Consider the following 24,678-nt stretch of genomic DNA (forward strand, 5'->3'; position numbering starts at 1 on the left):
ATCTCTCAGTTTGTGGTCTGTTGTTTCATTTTCATGAAAGATGAACACAAGTTCCTAATTTGGACATAGTCAAATCTATCAACTTTTTTTCCCTTATGATTTGCATTTTTGCATCTTGTTTAACAAAATCTTTCCCATTCCTGAGGTAAAAAGATACTCTCTTAAGTTCTATAGTTTTACATTTCACAATTAGGAATCCAATCCATGTGGAATTCATTTTGTACATGGTGTGAGATAAGGGCTCGATTTTTACCTCTTCTCTTATGAACAACCTGTTCCAGCACTATTTATTCCAAGCCTATCTTTCCCCCATTGATTTGCCATGCCACATCTGTAATAAAGCAAGGGTCTCTATTTGTATGGGTCTGTTTCTGGACTCCTGGTTTTGTTCCACTTGTTTATTTATTTATCTTTGCACCAATACAATGCTGCTTTAATTATAATTCTTGATAAGGAAATTCCTTCTACCTCATTCTTCAGGAGTGTCTTGGCTATTAGCCTTTTGTTTCTCTGTATACATTTTAGAAACAGCTTGTTGGGTCCCACGAAAACCAACCGAACCAAAACAGTTGTGACTTTGACTGGAACTGCATTGAGTCTTTAATCTCCAAATATTTTGGGATTTTCCCGTTATCTTTCTGTTTTTGGTTTCTAGTTTAATTCCACTGTGATCTGAAAGCAGACATTAGATAATTTATATTCTTTCAAATTTATTCTGAACCATTTTTTATGGTCCAGAATGTGGTCTATCTTGGTGAATGTTCCATATGATCAGGAGAAGAATGTGTACTCTGCTGTTGTGGATGAAGTAGTCTATTGATGTCCATTATCTCCATTTGATTGATGGTACTGTTGAGTTATGTCCTTACTGATTTTCTGTCTGTTGGATCTGTCCATTTCTGATAAAGGTAAACTGAAATCTCCAACTATAATAGTAGATTCGTTTATTTCTCCTTGCAATTCTATTAGTATTCGCCTCACATATTTCAGTGCTCTGTTGTTAGGCATATACCCATTAAGGATTGTTAGGTCTTGCTGGAGAATTAGCCTCTTTATCATTATGTAATGCCCTTCTTTATCCCTGATAACTTTCCTTACTCTGCAGTCTGCTCTGTCGGAAATTAATATATCTACTCCTGCTTTCTTTTGGTAAGTGTTAGCATGGTATATTGTTTTCCCATCCATTTGCTTTTATTCTGTATATGCCTTTATATTTAAAGTAGATTTCTTGAAAACATATGGTTGGTCTTGTTTTTTGATCCACTCTGACAATCTCTGTCTTTCAATTGGTGCATTTAGACCATTGACATTCAAAATGATTTTTGATATAGTTGGATTAATAGCTACCCATATATGTTACTGTTTTCTATTTGTTGCCCTTGTTCTTTGTTCCTAGTTTTGTCATTCTTTTTCTGTCTTTTGTAGTTTTAACTGTGCACTTTATATGATTCCATTTTCTCTCCTTTCTTAGCATATCAGTTATACTTCTTTTAAAACTTTTTTATTGTTTGCCCTAGAGTTTGCAATATACATTTACAACTAATCCAAGTCTTTCAAATAACCCTACAATGTGTCATGGATAGTAAGAGTAGCTTATAGTAATAAAATAATCCTAATTCCTCCCTCTCATCCTTTTTTATAACTGCTATGATTCATTTCACTTATACATAAGCATATTTATATATGCATACATATATAAATCTTGCATTCCTTGAATATTGTTGCTATTGTTATTTTGAACAAACTGTTATCTGTTAGATCAATTAAGAATAAGAAAAATAAGTTTTAATTTTCCCTTCAATTATTCCTTCTCTGATGTTCTTCCTTTCTTCATGCAGATCTGAGTTTCTGAACTGTGTCATTTTCCTTCTAAAGTTCTTTTAATATTTCTTGCAAGGCAGTTCTACTGGCAGCAAATTCCCTCAATTTTTGTTTATCTGAGGAAGTCTTTCTCTCTCCTTCACTTTTGAAGAATAATTTCACAGGATACAGAATTCTAGGTTGGTTATTTTCTCAACACTTTAAATATTGCACTCCACTTTCTTCTTGCTTGCATGGTTTCTGAGAAGTGGGATGTAATTATCTTTGTTCCTCTATAGCTAAGATGTTTTTTTCCCCTCTGGCTTCTTTCAGGAGTTTTTTTATCTTTATCTTTCATTTTCTGTAGCTTGAAAATGATATGCATAGGTATAGTTTTTCAGGCATTCATCCTGCTTGTAGTTCTCTGAGCTTCCTGGATCTGTGATTTGGTGGCAAACGTTGATTTGGGGTTAATTCTCAGTCATGATTTTTTCAAAGATTTCTTCTGTTCCTTTCTGTATTTCTTGTCCTCCTGGCATTCCCATTACAAGCACATTATACCCTTTGTAGTTGTCCCATAGTCCTTGGACATTGTTTGTTTTTTTTTAAAAAAAATCTTTATTCTCTTCGTGTTTCAGTTTTGGAGGTATCTATTGTGATATCCTTAAGATCAGAGATTCTTTTCTCGACTGTGTCCAGTCTGCCAGTAAGCCTATCAAAGGCCTTCTTCATTTCTGTTCTTGCATGTTTTCTACTTTATCCATTAGACCCCTTAGCATGTTAATCATAGTTATTTTGAATTCCTGATCTGATAATTCCAACATTCCTGCCACATCTGAGTCTGTTCTAATGCTTGTTTTGTCTCTTCAAACTGTTTTTTGCCTTTTAGTATGTCTTATAATTTTTTCTTGGTAGTCAAATAATGATGTACTGGGTAAAAAGAACTGTTGTAAATAGGTCTTAGTAATGTGGTGGTGAGGTGTAGAGGGAGAGGAAGCGCTCTATAGCCCTAAGATAAGGTCTCAGTCTTTTAATGAGCCTGTACTCTTGACTGTGAACTTTACCTGTGCTTTTCAATGCCCTCTCCCCCTTTACGTGGAAAAGGATGACTAGAGTGGGCTGAAGTTGGGTATTTCTCTTCCATTCCATTTGGAAGGCTTGAGCCAACTGGATTTGGGTATTTCCCTTCTCCCAGATCAGTTAGGCTCTGGTTAAATAATTTCTCCTGACAGCAGACTTTGTTAAGAGTAGAATATTCTGGCATATTTCAAATTGGTTCCTTTTTCCCTCCCTTTGCTAGAAGCACAAGGGAATTTTTCTCCAGTATTCAATGTGAGAACTTGGTAGAGCTATAGGAGGTAAAACTCACAAAAGTTTTACCCCCAAAGACTGTGTTCCCCCAGAGTTTTTCTCTGACTTATCCACACTCATCTCCAGCAAGCTGTCAATTACAGTTCTTTTTCCTACTTTAGCACTGGTTCCTATGGAGGTTTCAATAAGTTGTAATTCTCCCTGTTCTCCTATTAATCTCTCCAACTGTGGCAGTGGTTTGCCCTGTGACCTTGCTTCTCTTACAGATCTAAGAAGTTGCTTTTAAGTTTTTTCAGCTTTTCACTTGTTGTTAGGATGGAGAGGTGACTTTCAAGCTTCTTACTTGCTGGACTGGAAACTGGAAGTTTGCACTGAATTTTTAAATTTGGGAATAACTCTCATTTCTACCAAGTTATGTGTTCTTACCTGGAAACACGAAATAATCCTCTACTTATTTAAGCCTTTTAAAATATCTTTTAATAATTTCATAATTTTCTCCATAAAGGTCTTATACTCATCTTGTGTTAGTCAGCTCAGGCTGCCATAACAAGATACCAGAGATCAGGTGATTTAAACAACAGAAATTTATTTTCTCATGGTTTTGGAGGCTGGAAGTTTGAGATCAGGGTGCCAGAATGGCTGTGTTCTGGTGGTCTCTCTCTTCCTGCCTTGCAGATGGCTGCATTCTTGCTGTGTCCTCACATTGTAGAGAGAGGGCTCTGGTGTCTCTTCTCATAAGGGTACCAGTTCTACTGGATCAGGGTCCACCCTTATGACCTCATTTAACCTCAATCACCCCCTTAAAGGCCTTATCTCTAATACAGTCACACGGCAGGGCATGGTTAGGGCCTCCATATAGCAATTTTGAGGGGACACAGTTCAGTCCACAGCACATGTTTCATTAGACTTAGTCCTAAATACTAAATGTTTTTAATGCTATTATAAATGCCTTTATTTTTCTTCTTATTATACTTTTAAGTGGTTTCGGGTAAATGGACATGTAATTCATTTTTATATACTGATTTTATAAGAACTTGCTTTTATACAAATGATAGCATGATAGATCTAAGAATAATACTACCAAATTTTAATTTTTTTGAAAACTTCTTTATTTTAGATTCACTGCTACACAGAGTCACATAATCCTCAAATTCCAAGTTTACAACTGATCATCACAAGATCCCTATCCATATATACATTAGTTAGAGGGAAAAAGTTCTATACAAAATTTTAGTAGTTACATTTGTAAGCAATACTGAATTAGTGAAAGCTGAAGAACTCCCAATGCATTACACATAGGATAACCACTCTTTTTTTTTTTTTTTTTTTTTTTGCGGTACGTGGGCCTCTCACTGTTGTGGCCTCTCCTGTTGCGGAGCACAGGCTCTGGATGCACAGGCTCAGCGGCCATGGCTCATGGGCCCAGCCACTCTGCGGCATGTGGGATCTTCCTGGACCGGGTCACGAACCCGTGTCCCCTGCATCGGCAGGCGGACTCTCAACCACTGCGCCACCAGGGAAGCCCAGGATAACCACTCTTAAATATAAGAAGCGAGGCAATACAGGAAAATTTCCTGGACAGTCTGGAAAAATGATAAAGGCATTTATGATGAGATAAATGCTTTAATTAATTAATTTATTTTTGGCTGCGTTGGGTCTTCGCTGCTGCATGTGGGCTTTCTCTAGTTGCAGCGAACAGGGTCTACTCTTCGTTGTGGTGCACAGGCTTCTCATTGAAGTGGCTTCTCTTGTCGCAGAGCATGGGTTCTAGGGTGTGCGGACTTCAGTAGTTGTGGGAAACGTGCTTAGTTGCTCCACGGCATGTGGGATCTTCCTGGACCAGGGCTTGAATCCACGTCTCCTGCATTGGCAGGCGGATTCTTAACCATTGCACCACCAGGGAAGCCCGAGATAAATGCTTTTAGTACACAACCTATTGGGCAAATTAAACTGCCACATAGGTTGGTACTTTCGCTTTTGAATATTTGTGGTATGGTATTACCCATTTATCTGACATTCATACATAAAATTTTAAGTCTGGTTCTCAAAACGGTTGCTTGATGTTTTTGAATAGTGTCTGGTGTACTCAGAGTGCTTTTTTCATTTATCTTTTCTTCTTTTATAAGGTTTAGTGGGACTGCGCAATGCTGGAGCAATAGTCCAGAATGTCCTGAATAGTGAATTCCATTGTAACACCAGATCCAGGATAACAGCGAGCTATCAAACCTTCAAAATGCTTGTACTGGCGTATAAATTCATCCTGCATGGAGTGCCACACCACCTATAATAAAAATGAAAATAAGAGTCGTTAAACTATGAATGGAAATAATACAGTCAAGTATGTAGAAATAATGTCAGGATATATTCTAAGGATTTAGAATAATAGTTAAGAACATACATTCTGGAGATAGAAACTGGTTCCTTCCACTTATAAGCTTTGTGACCTTGAGTACATTACATCATTGCTCTGTGCCTCAAGTTCCTTATCTGTAAACTGGGGTAATGATAATAATACCTTCCTCACAAGCTGCAGGTGAGGTTAAATGAGTGGATACACGTAAAGTGCTCAGAACAGTGTGACACAGTAAGCACTCATTACGTTTAGCTGTTATTATATTTACTCCAATATCCAACACCGATGAGGATATGCACAACTATGTATGAAACTAAGACTAATGATTAAATGAAATGCAACACTGAATGCCTAAATTTCATTTCATATGAAAGTTTAACAATTTCTTTATCTAAAATTGATGATGCAAAACACTGCTTGATGCCATGGAGGACACCAAGATGAGTCAGACCAATCATCTGCAATCAAAGGAATTTATAATCTGGAAGTGGAAATCACGATGCAGACAACTATCAAGACAGAATCTGATACACACATTGACATAATAGCTAATATTAATAGGTTATATTTATTGACTTATTTCATATCAGCACAGTACAAAGTGCTTTATGTATACATTATCCTTTTTAAGTCTCATGACAACCTGGTGAGGGTGGGTACTATGAAATCATCCCTATCTGCCAGTTGAGGGGATTTTTCCTTATAAACCCTAAATCTCATAAACCCTGAATTCCTAATAGACAACTTAAGACTATTTACTAAAGTTTTACTTACACTTTTTTGCTTCTCATCTTTTAGCTCATGGTATTTCATCCACCTGGAAGGCCACTTCTCCTACTTTATCTGTTAAGTTAGTATCTGACTTTCAGAGGCTAACACAAATGCTTTCCTTCATGAAGCCTTCCATGGTGTTAAAATCAGAATTATTCTCACTCATCTCTGGGCCTTTTAGTATGGCTTATAAAGAATGATGGCTCAGTTGGCAGTTTAAATCTGACTCTACCATTCATTAGCTATAGGATCATGGTCATATTACTCCACCTCTCTAAGCTTTGATTTTCTCATGTATAAAATGGCAATGACAGTAATAGTAGTGCCCAGTATACAGGAGAGGTATTATTTTTACTTTTCAAATAAGGAAATTGAGGCTCAGAGATGTGAAGTAATTTGCCCCAAACCATGAAGCTTTATCTGGAGCCAGATTATGAAACCATTTCCAGCTCCAACCCCTATGCTCAGAATCACTCCACTGTACTATACACCATTCCATTTCCTTGCCACCCTCAAAACTAAAACAAAACAAAAAAGCAACGAAAAAACCCATCCCCAAACAAAAGAAAAACAACTTAATGCCTCAAAACAATAAAAAAGAAATACAAAATAAACAGGAATAGTCATATAAACTTATATAAATATTATTCCTTTCTTCCCCTCACAATTCATTAATCTGGTCTGTACCTTGTGGAACTTTCCTCCTACACTAAAATTAGAAAATGCATAGTATTTCTAGAGGAATATTTTGGAGAAAAGCGACATATGTAAGGATGTGCAATCTAGGATGGTTCAAAGAACTAAAGCATACCTGAAGTAAATTCTCCTCTTCACATAAATGTTTGTCAACCTTCTTGTAGAGGTTATCTAGACCTTTCTTTACTTCCTTTCCAGGATACTCTTTAATAACTTTTCGGAGTTCTTGTTTGTTAAATGCAAGTTGATAGCTTACTTCCTCTTCTCTTATACCCTGTGCTACCCGAGCTTCAACGCCTTCAAAGAAATGCTTTGAGGAAATGGAAAGAAATAATGGCTAAGAACTGCTTTCATTACCACTTAAATTAAAAAAAAAATCTGATTATAAAATAGTATATATTCATTATGTAAAAATCAGACAATGTGTGAAAATATAAAGGATCAAATAATAATCAGCTATTATCATGCCACTCAGAGATAACCACTATCAACATTTTAGATTTCCTGCTAGTCTTTTGATGTGAGTACATAAATGAGATTATAATTTTGCACGCTGCTTTTCCACTTAATATTTTATATGTTTTCCCAAAGTATACATTTTAATGGCTGCATAATGTTCCATCCAATGACTGAACTACAATTTGTTTATTCATTCCTCCAGTATTGGGTATTTAATATTTTTCACTCTTTTTTCTTGGAGTTGGAAAAATCTACTCATCAAAAAAAAAAACAAACTCTTATAAATACAGTTGTCACAAATAACTTTTATACGTATTTACCCACATTACTGATTACTACCCAGCATAAATTTCTACACTATAATTCTAGAAATTATAGAGTATAATTGTTAAGCATTCTGAAGACTCTTCATATACATACACAAATTGCTTCCCAGAAAAGTTTATATTTATATATCAATCAGTTTATATTTCTGTCAACAGTAATATGAGACTTTTATCTTACCATACTATCATCAGCATTAGCACAATTAAAAAACAAATCTTTGCCACTTTAAAAAGTGAAAAAAGTTTGTCATTTTATTTCACAATTCTTTGGCTATAAATGAAGTTAACCTGCTTTTCAGATGCTTAGTGGTACATTCAGAACCCTTGCCCATTTATATGTTGAGGTCTTAGTGCTTTCCTCATTGATTTTAAAAAGATCTTTTAGATTAAATATACTGGCATGGTGTTACAAATATTCTCCTCAGGTTGTCTTTTAATTATAATTGGTCTTTTAATATGCATATTGATTGGCAAGTCTTTATTTGAGCACAATATGACTTAATACCGACAAGCCAAATCCAGTCATTACTTTTCTCTAAAATTTTCTTAGCAATTATTAATTACTTATTCTTATAAATTATTAATTTTTTGACAGTAATTTTTGACAAGTCTATCCCTGGTACTTTTAAAATTTTGTTTCTACAGAGACTTTTAATTGGTTATTATAACATACAGGAAATAAACTATTTTTTGATATATTTATCTTGAATCCTATTACTTTACCAGATAAAATAATTCCAACATATTATATACAGGTAATTATAACCTTGACTCTCCTTTGTATATCTTTATGTTTCGGTCTTATTGCATTGGCTAGATCTTCCATAACGATGTTAAATAATAAGGGGTCTATCAATGTTTCTGCTTTAAATTTGATTTCAAAGGAAGTGCCTCTATGTTGCAGGTAAGTATTATGCAGGCTTTAGGTCTGAGACCAACCTTCTACCCTAAAGGAATATCTGTCTGTTCTTAAGTTTTAGAAAGAACTGGTTCTGCATCTGATTAAATGTCTTTTAATCAAAACAATTATTTGAATTATTGACAACAGATACATAATTTTTATTTGACTCATTCCAAGTTAAAAACTTACAGAAGATGACTAATCATACTGTGGACAAAGTTAGTTAGAAGGGTCTATTTAAGCTTCTACTATGTTGCACAATTCTCTAAAACTATCATTTCTCACTTTTTAAAAATGTTTATTTTGTTTATTTATTATTTTTTGGCTGTGTTGGGTCTTATTTGTGATACGCGGGCTCTTTTGTTGTGGCGCACAGGCTCCAGAGCGCGTGGGCTCTTGTAATTTGCGGCACTCGGGCTCTCTAGTTGAGGTGCACGAGCTCAGTAATTGTGGCATGCGGGCTCAGTTGCCCCGTGGCATGTGGGATCTTAGTTCCCTGATCCCATGACCCCTGCATTGGAAGGCGGATTCTTTACCACTGGACCACCAGGGAAGTCCCTCATTTCTCACTTTTAATGATCAGACTTGCTCTGGGGAATGAGAAGTCAAGAAAAGAAGCGAAAAGAAAAGGCAACGAACCAAACAATTTTTGGTTTTCCTTTTATCTTGATAAAGTTTTCAAAATCTTCATGTGAACTATGGATAAAGGTTAGCCATTTATGAGGTAAGAAATAAGAGTCTGGTATAATGGAAAAGCCTAAATCTACGGTTCACCCCCCAGCTTTGCTACTTTCCAGTTATTATAACTTTTCATTTACTTTCAGTTTCTTTGTTTGTAAAATGGGGATAATACCATCTTACTCCACATCACTGTTCATAGGAATTAAAAGAAATAATGTATATAAAACATCTAGCAGTGTCTTGGCACACTGGCAGCTTAAGTATCTGAGTCTCTCCTTCCTTATCCTCCCGCATCAATATATGAGCAAATTTAAAACATATGTCTATTGTGTTATTCATATGTACACATGTTCAAAACCAGGAAATATATACTGAATGAAAATATACTTACATTTAGTTTTTCAAGAGGTTGTCCTAAAGAGTAAATGACGTAAGACTGAAGGTGATCTGTGTATTTTTGTTTGGCTTCTTTTTTTTCAGCTTCTAGACATGAGATTTTCAAACGAGAAAGTGTTGCAAAAATATGGTGGAAGTTTTCCATCATGACTACATCCCTGGGCGTCTTCTGGCTTTCGTTAGCTACTTTCTCCACTAAAATGAAAACAGAAAAAACATATAACATCCTGATATAAGTATAACCGTATTTAGCTAGGAAAAATTTACAGGATTTTTTTCATTTGTAAGTTTAAGAAGTAAGCACATTTCTGGACTTAATAGAATAAAATATACTGTATTGAAGGATTTTCACATCTACCTAAACCTAATGAAAAATCATTCTAAAACAGTCCCAAATATATATATATATATATATATGGAAACTTAGTATAGAATAAAGGTGGTTTTTCAAATCAGTGGGGAAATGATGAATTATTCAAAATGTTTAGGACAACTAGCTGGTCCTTTTGAATACACTAAATTTGGATTCTTATTTCACATCTTTCAGACAAACAAATTCTAAATTGCTCAAGTACTTAAAATGTTAAAAGCAAGTAAATAAATGAATATAATCGTAAGTACTAAGAAAAATAAAGTAAATTAAAGAAATAATTTTGTGATAGTATGAACTTTCTAATAATGGCACAAAACTTAGGATCATAAAGAGAAAGACAAATAAATATGATGAATAAATATTTCAAATAAAATTTGAAAGCTCTTGCATGGTAAAACATACCATAAACAAAACTGATTTATAGTCTTTCAGGTTTACAAAGAATAAAAAGATTGATAATACCTAGTAATATTGGGCTTTGATGCAGATGTGATAGAAACTTTCACCAAATGCTCAAAGCACTAAACTGGTATAATCTTTCTGTGTGGCTATTTGGCAAAAGCCTCAACACAGACCCAAAATTTTTGACCCAGTAATTCCATTTCTAATAATTGATCCTAAGGAAATTATTGGACAAGTATACAGAAATCTATGGAGGAAACTGGAAACAAACTAAATGCCTATTAACAAAAGATCTGGTAAATAAATAATGCTACATGGAATACTATGCGATCATTAAAAATGATTATGGTTATCTATATTAATAGACAAGGAAAGACACTAGAAGTACAGAGTCTAGTAGGTTCCAAAACAGTGTGTAAGGTATGATAAAACTTTTTAAATTAGAGAACACACACACACACACACAATATGTACATATACACCAGTGAGAGAGATATACTCAAAAGTTTAGCAGGGAAAAAATTAAATGTTATCTTTGCATGATTAGATTACAAATTATCCTTATTTTCTTCTTGATTTTTAAAATCAGTTTGCTGATATTTGGGGGTATGTAATGAGCATATATTACTTTACAATTAGAAAAAGCAAAGCTACTTTGAATTTTAAACGAACTATCAACCATACAAACATTCAATCATATAATTTATCTATCTTTCCCCTAAACCTGTTTCCACTGAAAATATGTTATCTATAACTGGTGAGATCATTCCACTTCCTGTCAATCTTTTAGCTTTAAAAATTCCTGAATAGATGCAGTCAGATCATTTATTTCAAATTAAACAACACATCCACACTGTTTCTGTAACTTAATTGTGTGATCTGACATAGGAAGATGGTGAATTATAGTATTTTAGCATTAATCTACCTTATGTGACACATATGAAAACAAGCCTAAAGAAGTGAATTGATTTGTTTAAGGTTACACAGACATCACTGCTGATCATCTCTGGAAGACTCTTGCTAAAAAGCAATGTAATCCGGGAGATCACTTTTTGTGTTTAAACAATGAATTTCAATTTTGCATAGTGATAAGCACATATGAACCCTAAAATATAAGTGGTTCCTGGTGAATACAAATGGGTTTTATGTATTGCTTATTTTTCAAATTTAAGAAATCTTTAATTTCAGAAAACTTTTAAAAAAGACTATAGAACATGGAAAATAATGAACATATCTGTCCCCAACTTCTAACTTACCAGAAATAATGAAAACCAACCAAAAAATTCTTTAGAATGTAACAAAAGCTTACCATTAACAAACACTCCTCTGATAAGTTTAGTATATGCTTTATCTAGATCTCCACGACGCTCAGCATTTTTAAAGATTGATTCTGCAAGTCCAGCAAACTCTTCAAATTCAGCAACAAATGGGAGAATTCCTACTTTACTCTTCTTTGAGATCTTTACTTCCTCCATTTGCCTTATTTGGTTACTCTAAAGATAGGCAGAACGCAAGGGAGAAAAATAGCCAAGCAACTTAGAAACAGCATATAATTTAAAGCAAATGTATACATCATAGAGACAGGACATAATTTAATACCTAGAACATTTTGAATGTTTACTAAATAAAGATGAATACAATACGGATAACTAAGAAAAACTATTTCTACAGATTAAAAAGTACATATATTTTACATAAGAAAATAAAGTCAAAAAAATATACAAATTATTTAAAACAAGATGCAATCAAAGCTTGTGAACCTCAGGTCTTTGTTTAAAGTAAAAACAACCAATAAACATTTTTATCATTTACAAAAGATAAGTATACAGTGATTGCCCATTCTGGGGCAGAGCAGGTATCAGAGCACACACGGGATTTCTCAAGATTATTTCTGGTTGGTGGCTATGCAGTCAAGTTTGAGAACCATAGCTTACTTCCAAATCATAGCAGCCTAAAACTTGTTTGGATAGAGAAGTTCTGTATTTTTGGGGTATGAGGACAGAGAAGGAGAACAGGCATTTCTACCATGGATTTGCATTATATCATTTTCCATGTATCTATTAGTTACTTATTCTAAATTTGTAAGCAAAGTGCTTCTGTATGATGGTGGCAAAGTGCAAAAGGGATGTTTCATATAGACAGAATCTAGACACTTGGGTTCAAAATGATCCCTGGGTTCAATTACGGTTCTGTGTACTTCTCAGGTTATCTAGATCTATTCACAGTAAGAATTACATTGCCAAGTAGTGTTGGATCATTTTCAACTCTTACCTAAAATTTCACTGTGTTGAGGTTTTGGGGGTAAAACCTGAAAACCATACGACATGTGGATTAGAAAAGTAATTGTTCTTTTATTCAATATGTTATTGCAAGTCCCAGTCACAGCAATCAGGTAAGTAAAAGAAATAAAAGGCATCTAAATTGGAAAGGAAGATGTAAAACTCTCACTATTTGCAGATGACATGATAGTATACATAGAAAATCCTACAGATGCCACCAAAAAACTATTAGAACTAATAAATGAATTCAGCAAGATTGCAGATAACAAAGAAATCTTGTTTCTGTATATTAATAAGGAACCATCAGAAAGAGAAATTAAGAAAACAATCCCATTTATAGTTGTAACAAAAAGAATAAAATACCTACGAATAAATCTAACTATGGAGGTAAAAGACTTGTACTCTGAAAACTGTAAGACACTGGTGAAAAAAACTGAAGACAACACAAACAAATGGAAAGATAAACCCTGCTCAACGACTGGAAGAATTAATATTGTTAAAATGACCATACTTCCCAAGGCAATCAAGGGAGTCAATGCAATCCCTATCAAAATACCAACGGCATTTTTCACAGAACTAGGACAAATAATTCTAAAACTGGTATGGAAACACAAAAGACCATAATAGTCAAAGCAATCTGGAGAAAGAAGAACAAAGCCAGAGGTATTATGCTCCTTGGTTTCAAACTATACTACAAAACTATAGTCATCAAAACAGTATGGTACTGGCACAGAAACACATACATAGATTTATGGAACAGAACAGAGAGCCCAGAAATAAACCTGTGCTTATATGGTTAATTAATCTATGACAAAGAAGGCAAGAATAAACAATGATGAGACAGCCAAATCTTATCATTTTCAAAGGTTTAAGAGTGCAAATCCATGTCACTATAGTGTGAGGAATCCTGAAAAGCAAACTAAATGCAGCTAAGAAATGTACCGGATTGCAAAGTCCAGCTTGGTAGTACTTGATGTGTCAGTTACTTTCTAATTTTATCTCTGGTTCTTGCTAGGCTAACATTTTTAGCACTGTTCCTTGAAGAATAGTTTGGGCTTGGCCACCAGATGAAAGTGCCAAACTCAGGTGCTATCTATTCCACTTTCTGCAGTCATCTGACATTCATGTTTCTGTCTTAATACACAAAGACCCATTCATTACCCATTCATTATGCCCTAGGTTCTGATCTTGTCCCATGTACCAAAACATGTAACACTGAGCAAACACAATCAACCAGACACTGAGAAGATGTGAGTTAAAATAAGAAACAGAGAGTGATGACAGTCAGCAGAAGGAACCATCCTTCTCCCTTTGGTGATAAGAGGTATATCCTTTAGAAATACATGCAATTTAGGAGAAAATGAGTTTATACGTTTGTCTAGGTTAATTTTGCTTAATTTCTTCACTTCCCGCTCTTGAGAGTAACATGAACATTCTTTAATAAACTATTATTAATTACTAGTACTATTATCACCACCACCATTGTAAGTGATCCATTTGTAAGCTCTTATTCTGTGCCAGGCAATGTGCTAAGCACTTCTTTTGAACCCATGTCTACATCTACCTGATACTACATCTTATGCTTTCAACAACTATGTTCTATTGGGTTGAGAGGTATTATATAAAGTTATATTTTCCTGATAAAAGCAGCAGAACCTTCATATTCTGTAAATATACAGTGTCCTCATGATTCAGTGTTCCAGTTATGTTAAATGGGACTCATTATCTTAGCCTTTGGTAGTTCTTCCTTTTCCTTTTGGCTATCAGCTTGCAATCAGACCTTCCAGGTTTATCATCACCTCTGGAGAAGGCAGGGTAGGGAAGAGGATAAGCCTTAAATGGTTAAATTTCATAATACTTCAAATGCCAAGTGAAATCACTTGGTAGGGAAGGAGGATTAACAAGACTGTTGAGGTGACGTTTAAGGTTCTACAGTGGACACAGACTGTTTTTAAACTTTTAGAATCTCAATAAATATTTTTAGAAAGTATAAAAAATAATATGGATTTTAACTGCCCTTAATATTTTTATTATTCTCCCATTCTTCTATGGCTATTCAAAAGCTGGATTTAACTTAGAGGTTACATAGTAGAAAAATTCAGATAATAAATAGCCACTTTTATATACTAAATATATTAATAAAATTAAACTTTCTTTTTAGAACCTGGCCCAGTCCAGTTCATACCTACAAGCTTACCAAAACCTAACAGAAAAAAAAAGTTAATGATCTTTTTTCCCTATTAGAAGGAGGAAAATGGTGATTGCCAAAAGTTAACATAAGAACAATTCTTAAAATAAAGTAACATGATTATTAATTAAAGCTATTAAACTAATAAACTAATTTAAATAAGCAATTAAAATAATCCAGTTATTAATTATCTTATTGGAGTATATTAAAAGAAGCAAAACAATAAATTCAAGTGATAGTTTCAATTGTTTCATTAAATCTATGGTCATTAATAGTCAACTGAAATTTCAGTTACTTAGTGGATCTCTTATGCAGCTGCTGCCTCTATGCCACCTACTCCAGAACTTGCCAAGATTCACAGTGTGGATGGGAAACTAGATGGCACAGCACCATCCAACTAGCTCTGTTCATGTAAATTGTAGCCAACACTCTGCTTCAAGGCTTTGGGCAGTAGATCCCACAGTGGAAAGCTGGAAATCTCTTGGTTTAAATACATTTTTTTTGCAACGATTAGAATTCTAAGTTATTAAAAAACAAACAAAAAAAAGAACTTACAATACATTTATCAAAGTTCCTTTTGACAGTCACCAAAACATTTCCCAATGTAGTACTTAGAAAAGAAGCAGGGTCCACATTTTGTGCAGTCCACACATGATGACTCATTTTGACTAGCATGTAAAGGGAGTTAAAGCTATCAATTTTGTCTCCTAACGCAATCAGGTTGTTCAGTTCTGGCTCAATGCAGCGAAATATTTTAATCATCATTTGGCGAATCATATCTTTCCTGTTCAGAAAACATACAAAATATAGAAAAGTTATTACAAGCTTCAGGTGTATTCATCTTCAACTTTATCCCCTGGGTATACATAAAATGACTAAAATTTGGTATTTCAACTAACACTGTCCAAATATAATGAACTAATTATCCTATAGTGGTTTCCAATATAAACATATTTTTTTGAAGTTAAGTTTTATCACTCAAAGTAACTTGGTCATTTATAAAACTGGGTTCTGAAATGTACTTTGTGAGTTCTGAGAAATACACTGCAATTCAAATGCTACTTCCTACCAGCAAATATCAAAATTGATTGCATTTCTGTGATTGCTATAGCAAAAAGAGCCGAAGAGCCATAAATAGGACCAATTTTACTTCAGTAAGATGTTCGATAAGACACTGGGCACACAGGCTGATGTTCTGAGTGCTGTCAGTTATGGAGAGTCATGTGAACTCTTCACTGAGCAGCACTCCTTTCTGCTCAATTTAAAGTTTATTTTTTTCCAAAATAAACAACAGATAGTAACAAACACATACTCAGATGAAACAGGCAGTGGTGTGCCAGCATTATGTTGCCGTGACGACGTTCCTCCATCTAGGTCCTCTGCTTCAGTCTGCAAAAATTATTCAGGTACTTTACATAATAAAAGACCAACAATTTGACTAGTTTATATAGCAATAGCCTGCTCAGTCTTAAAATTCCTAGGAGAGAATATATTATGAGAAATAATGATTTTTAAAGGCAATATTACCGACAAAACTATACAATTTAGGATGCTGTTTAAGAATGTTCAGGAAGTGCTATGTTCTTAGATTTTATCTTAGAATTACTGTGGCATGAGAAGTTGTCTTTGTGTGTGTGCAATGAGGGGAAAGGAGGAGAAGGTTGAGGAGGCTCAGAGGAAGCATGGGAATGGAAAGGCAGCTCAACAAAAACATCCAGAAACAACTTTCAAGAGAGAATTTTAAAAATTAAAGAAATCTCAATGATCATTTTAATAAAATTTTGGTATTAAAAAATGCTATCGAAAGTTCTTACAGAAGCTAACAAGTAAACATATTAACTACCTGGACCACCTACAACAACAAATCCCTAACCATTTAAAATAATTAATTTGTTATTCATTTTAGGCCTGCTTTTGATATGTTGATTCTCTTTTTTAAGATGACCTTAATCTAAAAAAAAAACTCACTCAATTTGCACTGTGCTTTTAAGTTCTTCAAAATATTCTTACAAATCTCTCATTTTACTTTCTTACACTTATGCCATCAGAGAGGCATGATGAGTAGGTACTATTATACCTATTGCACAGATGAGGAAAAACAGGGATTAAATAATTGCTTTAAGGACTCATAGCTAGTTAGTAACAAAGCCATAAGATTCAGATTTGAGGCCTCCACATTTTTTTTTCTTTCTTACTTTCTTTTTTATAAAGACCATGGTATATATATGCAAACATCTTTTTTATTTTTTTAATCCTATTTTTTCTTGATGATTACTAAAACTGTTTTTTAAATAATGTTTTGTTGTGGGAACTGCCTGGCAGTCCAGTGGTTAGGACTCCACACTACCACTGCACGGGGCCTGGGCTCCATCCCTGTTCCGGGAAGATCCCGCATGCCACACAGCACAGCCAAAAAAAAAAAAAAGTTTTTGGCAAAGTAAATTCAGACATTCTCCCCCCTTACTAATTTAGACAATGCTTAGGCCTAAAATAGTCTGGAATATTAGATTAGATGCCCAAACTGTATCACTGTTTTTAGTATCTTGTATGGCAAAATGTATTTTAAAAATCCTTAATTATAAATTTTGTCTTTTTCTGTTCTGACATTGAAATTGTGGCAATATATTAATTAGGCTAATTATGCTACAGGTCATAAATACTAGCCAATAAATAAATGTGAGCCATACCATAGTTCCAGGCATGCTTTGATGTTGCTGTAGTTTGAAAAATTTACTTATGAAGTCCTGTTCTGCCAGACACAGGGGCTCCAGTTCACTTAGTACCTGTTCAAAGATCTGAAGAAAACCAAAATGATCCTACAAAGAACTGAACAAAAGTGCTTAAAATAACATTCCACATTTAATTACTTTTCTGCAGGGACCAGGGATGCTTCATCTATAATCTCAATAGAATCCCCAAAGCAAACACTTTCAAGATCAAAAGGACAATACAGTATTATCAAGGCACAACAGGGCCAGAACATACTTAAACTAAAACTCACAACAATTATTTACTCAAAATCTGGAAAGAGGAACACAGAGATAAACTTTTTTTTTTAACATCTTTATTGGAGTATAATTGCTTTACGAGATAAACTTTTTAAACTTATTTAATGCATTGCAGAGAACAGTTTAGCTTCATAACAGCTATTTCCTCTTTACTCTGTAGTTGCTCAAATAACTGGATTTATGATTGCAAGCACTTTATGATTTATAACAAACTTTAATAAAACTGTTATGTCATTTAATTGATAAATCACATTTCAGTTGACATGTGACAATATTTTTTTCAGATTCAGAACTGTAAAGTAAGATATGGTTAATTAAAAGAGCCAACGGAGCCCAAATCTTTGAACACAATTAAAGGAATAACAAACTGATGCTAGAAAACTAATAGTAATGTTTAAGAAGTACTTGTTATTTTATTTTACCTTATCAAATTTGGTTCTGTCGGCAACATCAAGATCAGAGGCTGACATGTTTCCCATATCCAACAAGGAAGATGACTGAGATCTGCGATTCCCTGAACTCTGAACACTGAGTTTATTTAGACTAGAAGTAGATCCAGTTAATTTCCCGGAACTTCCATGAAGACCTAAGAAATAATACAACTTTAAAAGTTGTGAACTTCATGAATAAAAGATCCATAGCATAAATCAGGGCTATCTTCTACTGTCTTGGTCTTCTGGGGCTCATACTAGTTAGGGCACGAATCTACCACAGAGGAGAGATTGTAGGCTGTCCTTCTCTTTCATTAACATTTGTGTCCTATTCCTGAATATACTGTAAAGAGTAGTGAAACTATACAGAATCACAGAATAGGACTGAACAAGATCTTAAAGATCACATTATGCCCCGTCCAGTCTCACCATAAAGATTAAGCTGCCTGATGATTTCTCTAGACTAAAGTAGATGAGGATTTCTTTCCCACTCAAACGACATGACTATGGATGAAAGTCACTGGCCCCCTAGTGTACTAGTTAACATGACAGTTGTATTTCCAAAAAACACTGCCATATCCCAAAATTACTCACCTCCACATCAAATCAACACATTAGGTGGAACTATATCAAATTAATCTTGCCCTACCAAAAAAGTCAATTACACACGATTCAACTTAATACACTCCTGAACCCAGAAACTCTGCTTTTACAGTAAGTAAACTGATTAAAGTTCTTTAAAAACTAAACAAAATGAAGAGAAAAAAAAAACACCCTGAAAATTTGTTATATTTAAAATACAACTAAAATATAATACATACATCATTAACTACAGATATACATTTTAATTTTTTAATTTGATTTTTTATGCAGCAGGTTCTTATTAGTCATCCATTTTATACACATCAGGGTATACATGTCAATCCCAATCGCCCAATTCAGCACACCACCATCCCACCCCCACCCCGCCACAGCTTTCCCCACTTGGTGCCCATACGTTTGTTCTCCACATCTGTGTCTCAACTGCTGCCCTGAAAACTGGTTCATCTGTACTATTTTTCTAGGTTCCACATATATGCATTAATATACAATATTTGTTTCTCTCTTTCTGACTTACTTCAATCTGTATGACAGTCTCTAGATCCATCCACATCTCAACAAATGACCCAATTTCATTCCTTTTTATGGCTGAGTAATATTCCATTGGAATATATGTACCACATCTTCTTTATCCATTCGTCTCTCGATGGGCATTTAGGTTGCTTCCATGACCTGGCTATTGCAATGAACATTCGAGTGCATGTGTCCTTTTGAATTATGGTTTTCTCTGGGTATATGCCCAGTAGTGGGATTGCTGGATCATAAGGTAATTCTATTTTTAGTTTTTTTAAGGAATCTCCATACTGTTCTCCATAGTGGTTGTATCCATTTATATTCCCATCAACAGCGCAAAAGGGTTCCCTTTTCTCCACACCTGCTCCAGCATTTGTTTGCAGATTTTCTGATGATGCCCATTCTAACTGGTGTGAGGTGATAACTCATTGTAGTTTAGATTTGCAATTCCCTAATGATTAGTGATGCTGAGCAGCTTTTCATGTGCTTCTTGGCCAGCTGTATGTCTTCTTTGGAGAAATGTCTATTTAGGTCTTCTGCTCATTTTTGGATTGGGTTGTTTGTTTTTTTAATATTGAGCTGCATGAGCTGTTTATAAATTTTGGAGATGAATCCTTTGTTGATTTGTTTGCAAATATTTTCTCCCATTCTGAGGGTTGTCTTTTGGTCTTGTTTATGGTTTCCTTTGCTGTGCAAAAGCTTTGAAGTTTCATTAGGTCCCATTTGTTTACTTTTGTTTTTATTTCCATTACTCTAGGAGGTGGATCAAAAAAGATCTTGCTGTGATTTATGTCAAGCAGTGTTCTTCCCATGTTTTCCTCTAAGAGTTTTATAAGTGTCCGGTCTTACGTTTAGGTCTTTAGTCCATTTTGAGTTTATTTTTGTGTATGGTGTTAGGGAGTATTTTAACTTCATTCTTTTACATGTAGCTGTCCAGTTTTCCCAGCACCACTTATTGAAGAGACTGTCTTCCCTTCATTGAATATCCTTGCCTCCTTTGTCATAGATTAGTTGACCATAGGTGCATGGGTTTATCTCTGGGCTTTGTATCCTGTGCCATTGATCTATATTTCTGTTTTTGTGCCAGTACCATATTGTTTTGATTACTGTAGCTTTGTAGTCTAGTCTGAAGTCAAGAGTCTGACTCCTCCAGCTCTGGTTTTTTCCCTCAAGACTGCTTTGGCTATTAGGGGTCTTTTGTGTCTCCATACAAACTTTAAGATTTTTTGTTCTAGTTCCGTTAAAAGTGCCATTGATAATTTGACAGGGATTGCACTGAATCTGTAGATTGCTTTGGGTAGTACAGTCATTTTCACAATATTGATACTTCCAATCCAAGAAAATGGTATATCTCTCCATCTGTTGGCATCATCCTTAATTTCTTTTATCAGTGTCTTACAGTTATCTGCATACAGAATTTAATCACAGTTTCAATTCCATTACTTGTTGATCTGTTCATATTTTCTGTTTCTTCCTGGTTCAGTCTTGGAAGGTTCTACCTTTCTAAGAATTTGTCCATTTCTTCCAGGTTGTCCAGTTTATTGGCATAGAGTTGCTGGTAGTAGTCTCTAAGGATGCTTTGTATTTCTGCGGTGTCTGTTGTAACTTCTCTGTTTTCATTTCTAATTTTATTGATTTGAATCCTCTCCCTCTTTTTCTTGATGAGTCTGGCTAATGGTTTATCTATTTTGTTTATCTTCTCAAAGAACCAGCTTTTAGTTTTATTGATCTTTGCTATTGTTTTGTTTCTATTTCATTTATTTCTGCTCTGATCTTTATGATTTCCTTCCGTCTGCTAAGTTTGGGTTTTGTTTGCTGTTCTTTCTCTAGTTCCTTTAGGTTTAAGGTTACATTGTTTATTTGAGGTTTTTCTTGTTTCTTGAGGTATGCCTGTATAGCTATAAACTTCCCTCTTAGAACTGCTTTTGCTGCATCCCATTGTTTTGAATCGTCGTGTTTTCATTGTCATTTGTGTCTAGGTATTTTTTGATTTCCTCTCTGATTTCTTCAGTGATCTCTTGGTTATTTAGTAACTTAGTGTTTAGCCTCCACGTGTTTTTCACGTTTCTTCCTCTGTAATTCATTTCTAATCTCATAGCGTTGTGCTCAGAAAAGATGCTTCATATGATTTCAATTTTCTTAAATTTACTGAGGCTTGATTTGTGACCCAAGATGTGATCTATCCCGGAGAACGTTCCATACACACTTGAGAAGAAAGTGTAATCTGCTGTTTTTGGATGGAATGTCCTATAAAAATCAATTAAATCTATCTGGTCTACTGTGTCATTTAAAGCTTTTGTTTCCTTATTTATTTTCATTTTGGATGATCTGTCCATTGGTGTAAGTGAGGTGCTAAAGTCCCCCACTATTATTGTGCTACTGTCAATTTCCTCTTTTACAGCTGTTCGTAGTTGCCTTATATATTGAGGTGCTCCTACGTTGGGTGCATATATATTAATAATTGTTACATCATCTTCTTGGATTGATCCCTTGATCGTTGTGTAGTGTCCTTCCTTGTCTCTTGTAACATTCTTTAAAGTCTGTTTTATCATATATGAGTACTGCTACTCCAGCTTTCTTTTGATTTCCATTTGCATGGAATATCCTTTTCCATCCCCTCACTTTCAGTCTGTCTGTGTCCCTAGGACTGAAGTGGGTCTCTTGTAGACAGTATATATATGGGTCTTGTTTTTGTATCCATTCAGCAAGCCTGTGTCTTTTGGTTGGAGCATTTAATCCATTCACGTTTAAGGTAATTATCGATATGTATGTTCCTATGACCATTTTAAAAATTGTTTTGGGTTTGTTTTTGTAGGTTCTTTTCTTCTCTTGTGTTTCCCACCTAGAGAAGTTCTTTTAGCATTTGCTATATAGCTGGTTTGGTGGTGCTGAATTCTCTTAGCTTTTGTGTGTCTGTAAAGCTTTTGATTTCTCCATCGAATCTGAATGAGATCCTTGCCGGGTAGAGTAATCTTGGTTGCACGTTCTTCCCTTTCATCACTTTAAGTATATCATGCCACTCCCTTCTGGCTTGTAGAGTTTCTGCTGGGAAATCAGCTGTTAACCTTATGGGAGTTCCCTTGTATGTTATTTGTCATTTTTCCCTTGCTGCTTTCAATAATTTCTCTGTCTTTAATTTTTGCCAATTTGAGTACTATGTGTCTCGGCGTGTTTCTCCTTCGGTTTATCCTATGTGGGACTTGCTGTAGTTCCTGGACTTGGGTGGTTATTTCCTTTCCCACGTTAGGGAAGTTTTCGACTATAATCTCTTCAAATATTTTCTCGGGTCCTTTCTCTCTCTCTTCTCCTTCTGGGACCCCTGTAATGCGAATGTTGTGTTTAATGTTGTCCCACAGGTCTCTTAGGCTGTCTTCATTTCTTTTCATTTTTTTTTCTTTATTCTGTTCTGCAGCAGTGAATTCCACCATTCTGTCTTCCAGGTCACTTATCCGTTCTTCTGCCTCAGTTATTCTGCTATTGATTCCTTCTAGTGTAGTTTTCATTTCATTTATTGTATTGTTCATCTCTGTTTGTTTGTTCTTTAATTCTTCTACATCTTTGTTAAACATTTCTTGCATCTTCTAGATCTTTGCCTCCATTCTTTGTCCGAGGTCCTGGTTTATCTTCACTATCATTATTCTGAATTCTTTTTCTGGAAGGTTTCCTCTCTCCACTTCATTTGGTTGTTTTTCTGGGCTTTTATCTTGTTCCTTTATCTGGTACATAGCTCTCTGCCTTTTCATCTTGTCTATCTTTCTGTGAATGTGGTTTTTGTTTCACAGGCTGCAGGACTGTAGTTCTTCTTGCTTCTGCTGTCTCTCCTCTGGTGGATGAGGCTATCTAAGAGGCTTGTGCAGGTTTCCTCCACCGTTAACTATATTAATATGGGACATGTGAGTTTAGGTATAAAGAAAGGTATCTATCGTAGCCATGGGGAAAAATGATAACAATGTGTCTGGACAATATCCTACATACATAAAAGAATTAAAAGATTCCATTTATAAGAAAATGCGATGTTTTTACTGTAATTAAATTTAAACAATAAAAACATTTTATTCTTCTTGAATATTTCTCAGCTAACCTGCATTATCTACTTATGGTCAGGAGGGACAAATGATATATTAAGTGATAAAAAGGTATAAGGACAATTAGAGATAAACTTTGGTTTCATTATGCAAAATCTGACCATACCTACAAGAATTTTTATAGTTTCTAAACACAGCCTGAAAACAAAAGTATAATGGTTAAGACTTTTTATAAATTTCTGACTACCCACCAAATATTTTTGATTATATTATGTATTTCTTGGATGTAGTCATACCACTACCATTATGTTGTTTTTCTTTCACCAATACCTGACAACTCAGAGAAATCAGTATTTTTGGTGTAACTTTTTTCAAGAAAAATAACTAATTTCTAGACAAACAAACATGCATTGAGAATACCTACTAATACACTAAGCATACTCACTCTCTGTTTCCTGTTTGACAGCACTTTCTTTTCGAGGCAGTGTAGCTGTGATGGATTAGGTTGCAAGCATCAAAGACAAAGACAAGTTAATAAACTGCAATTTGCACAAACCATGCACAAGAGGAAGTTAAAGCTCTAGTTTTAAAGACACATGCAAAGAACCATGAGCATCAAGTAACGAGAGATGCAACGTATGTTTAGTTGGTCAGCTATTGTTTGAAAAATTATATGAGAGAAAATACTTTACTAGTCTTTTAATGTACTGTTTTATGCAAATATTCAGGTAACAATATCTACATCTGTAAGCCTCCCCCACACTTTTAAAGGATTTTTTTTAAGTTTATTGAGCTGATGTACTTAAATTTAAAGACTATATTTGCAAGTATTGTTTTCTGAAGAAAACAGAGTTCAAGTAAATAATTTAATACAGTGAAAATTTATCAGAATGAAGTTGTAGATTTAGACTTTAAGTGCATTAACCCTCTTGTATTCACTGAAAGCTCCTGAAAGGAATCTCCACTGTACTAAATAATTGTATACTCCATCTGACAGAACATTATACGAATGGGGCTTTAAAACCATTTTAGAATAACAACCTGAACTACTAAGAAACTTAAACTGGCTTTGTGAACACCTAGAATGAAAGGTATGTATAAAAATACTAATTATTAGGAGATGGGTAGATGGAAGGGTAAAGCTGAGGGAACAGGTTTAATGGAG

At 34.6% G+C, this 24,678-nt stretch overlaps 1 protein-coding gene across 3 annotated transcripts in view; it reads right to left on the bottom strand.

Annotated features, from left to right (window-relative positions):
• Positions 1-4,911: 4,911 nt before the first annotated feature.
• Positions 4,912-24,678, bottom strand: part of EXOC1 (exocyst complex component 1) — a 57,200-nt gene continuing 37,433 nt past the window's right edge. For 2 of the 3 annotated variants that reach the window (XM_024746700.1, XM_024746702.1), the window contains exons 11-19: positions 23,959-24,003; positions 18,367-18,530; positions 17,624-17,731; positions 16,249-16,325; positions 15,492-15,720; positions 11,779-11,962; positions 9,690-9,889; positions 7,047-7,241; positions 4,912-5,392 (exon numbers count right to left, since the gene is read on the bottom strand). In XM_024746700.1, coding sequence (XP_024602468.1) covers positions 5,240-5,392; positions 7,047-7,241; positions 9,690-9,889; positions 11,779-11,962; positions 15,492-15,720; positions 16,249-16,325; positions 17,624-17,731; positions 18,367-18,530; positions 23,959-24,003 — 1,355 coding nt within the window. In that variant the 3' untranslated portion in view covers positions 4,912-5,239. The remainder of the gene's footprint in view (positions 5,393-7,046; positions 7,242-9,689; positions 9,890-11,778; positions 11,963-15,491; positions 15,721-16,248; positions 16,326-17,623; positions 17,732-18,366; positions 18,531-23,958; positions 24,004-24,678) is intronic. The other variant, XM_024746703.1, reaches the window with a different exon arrangement.

The sequence above is a fragment of the Neophocaena asiaeorientalis genome, unplaced genomic scaffold, assembly GCF_003031525.2.
Source record: "Neophocaena asiaeorientalis asiaeorientalis breed wild unplaced genomic scaffold, Neophocaena_asiaeorientalis_V1.1 scaffold19, whole genome shotgun sequence".
NCBI classification, from domain to species: domain Eukaryota; kingdom Metazoa; phylum Chordata; class Mammalia; order Artiodactyla; family Phocoenidae; genus Neophocaena; species Neophocaena asiaeorientalis.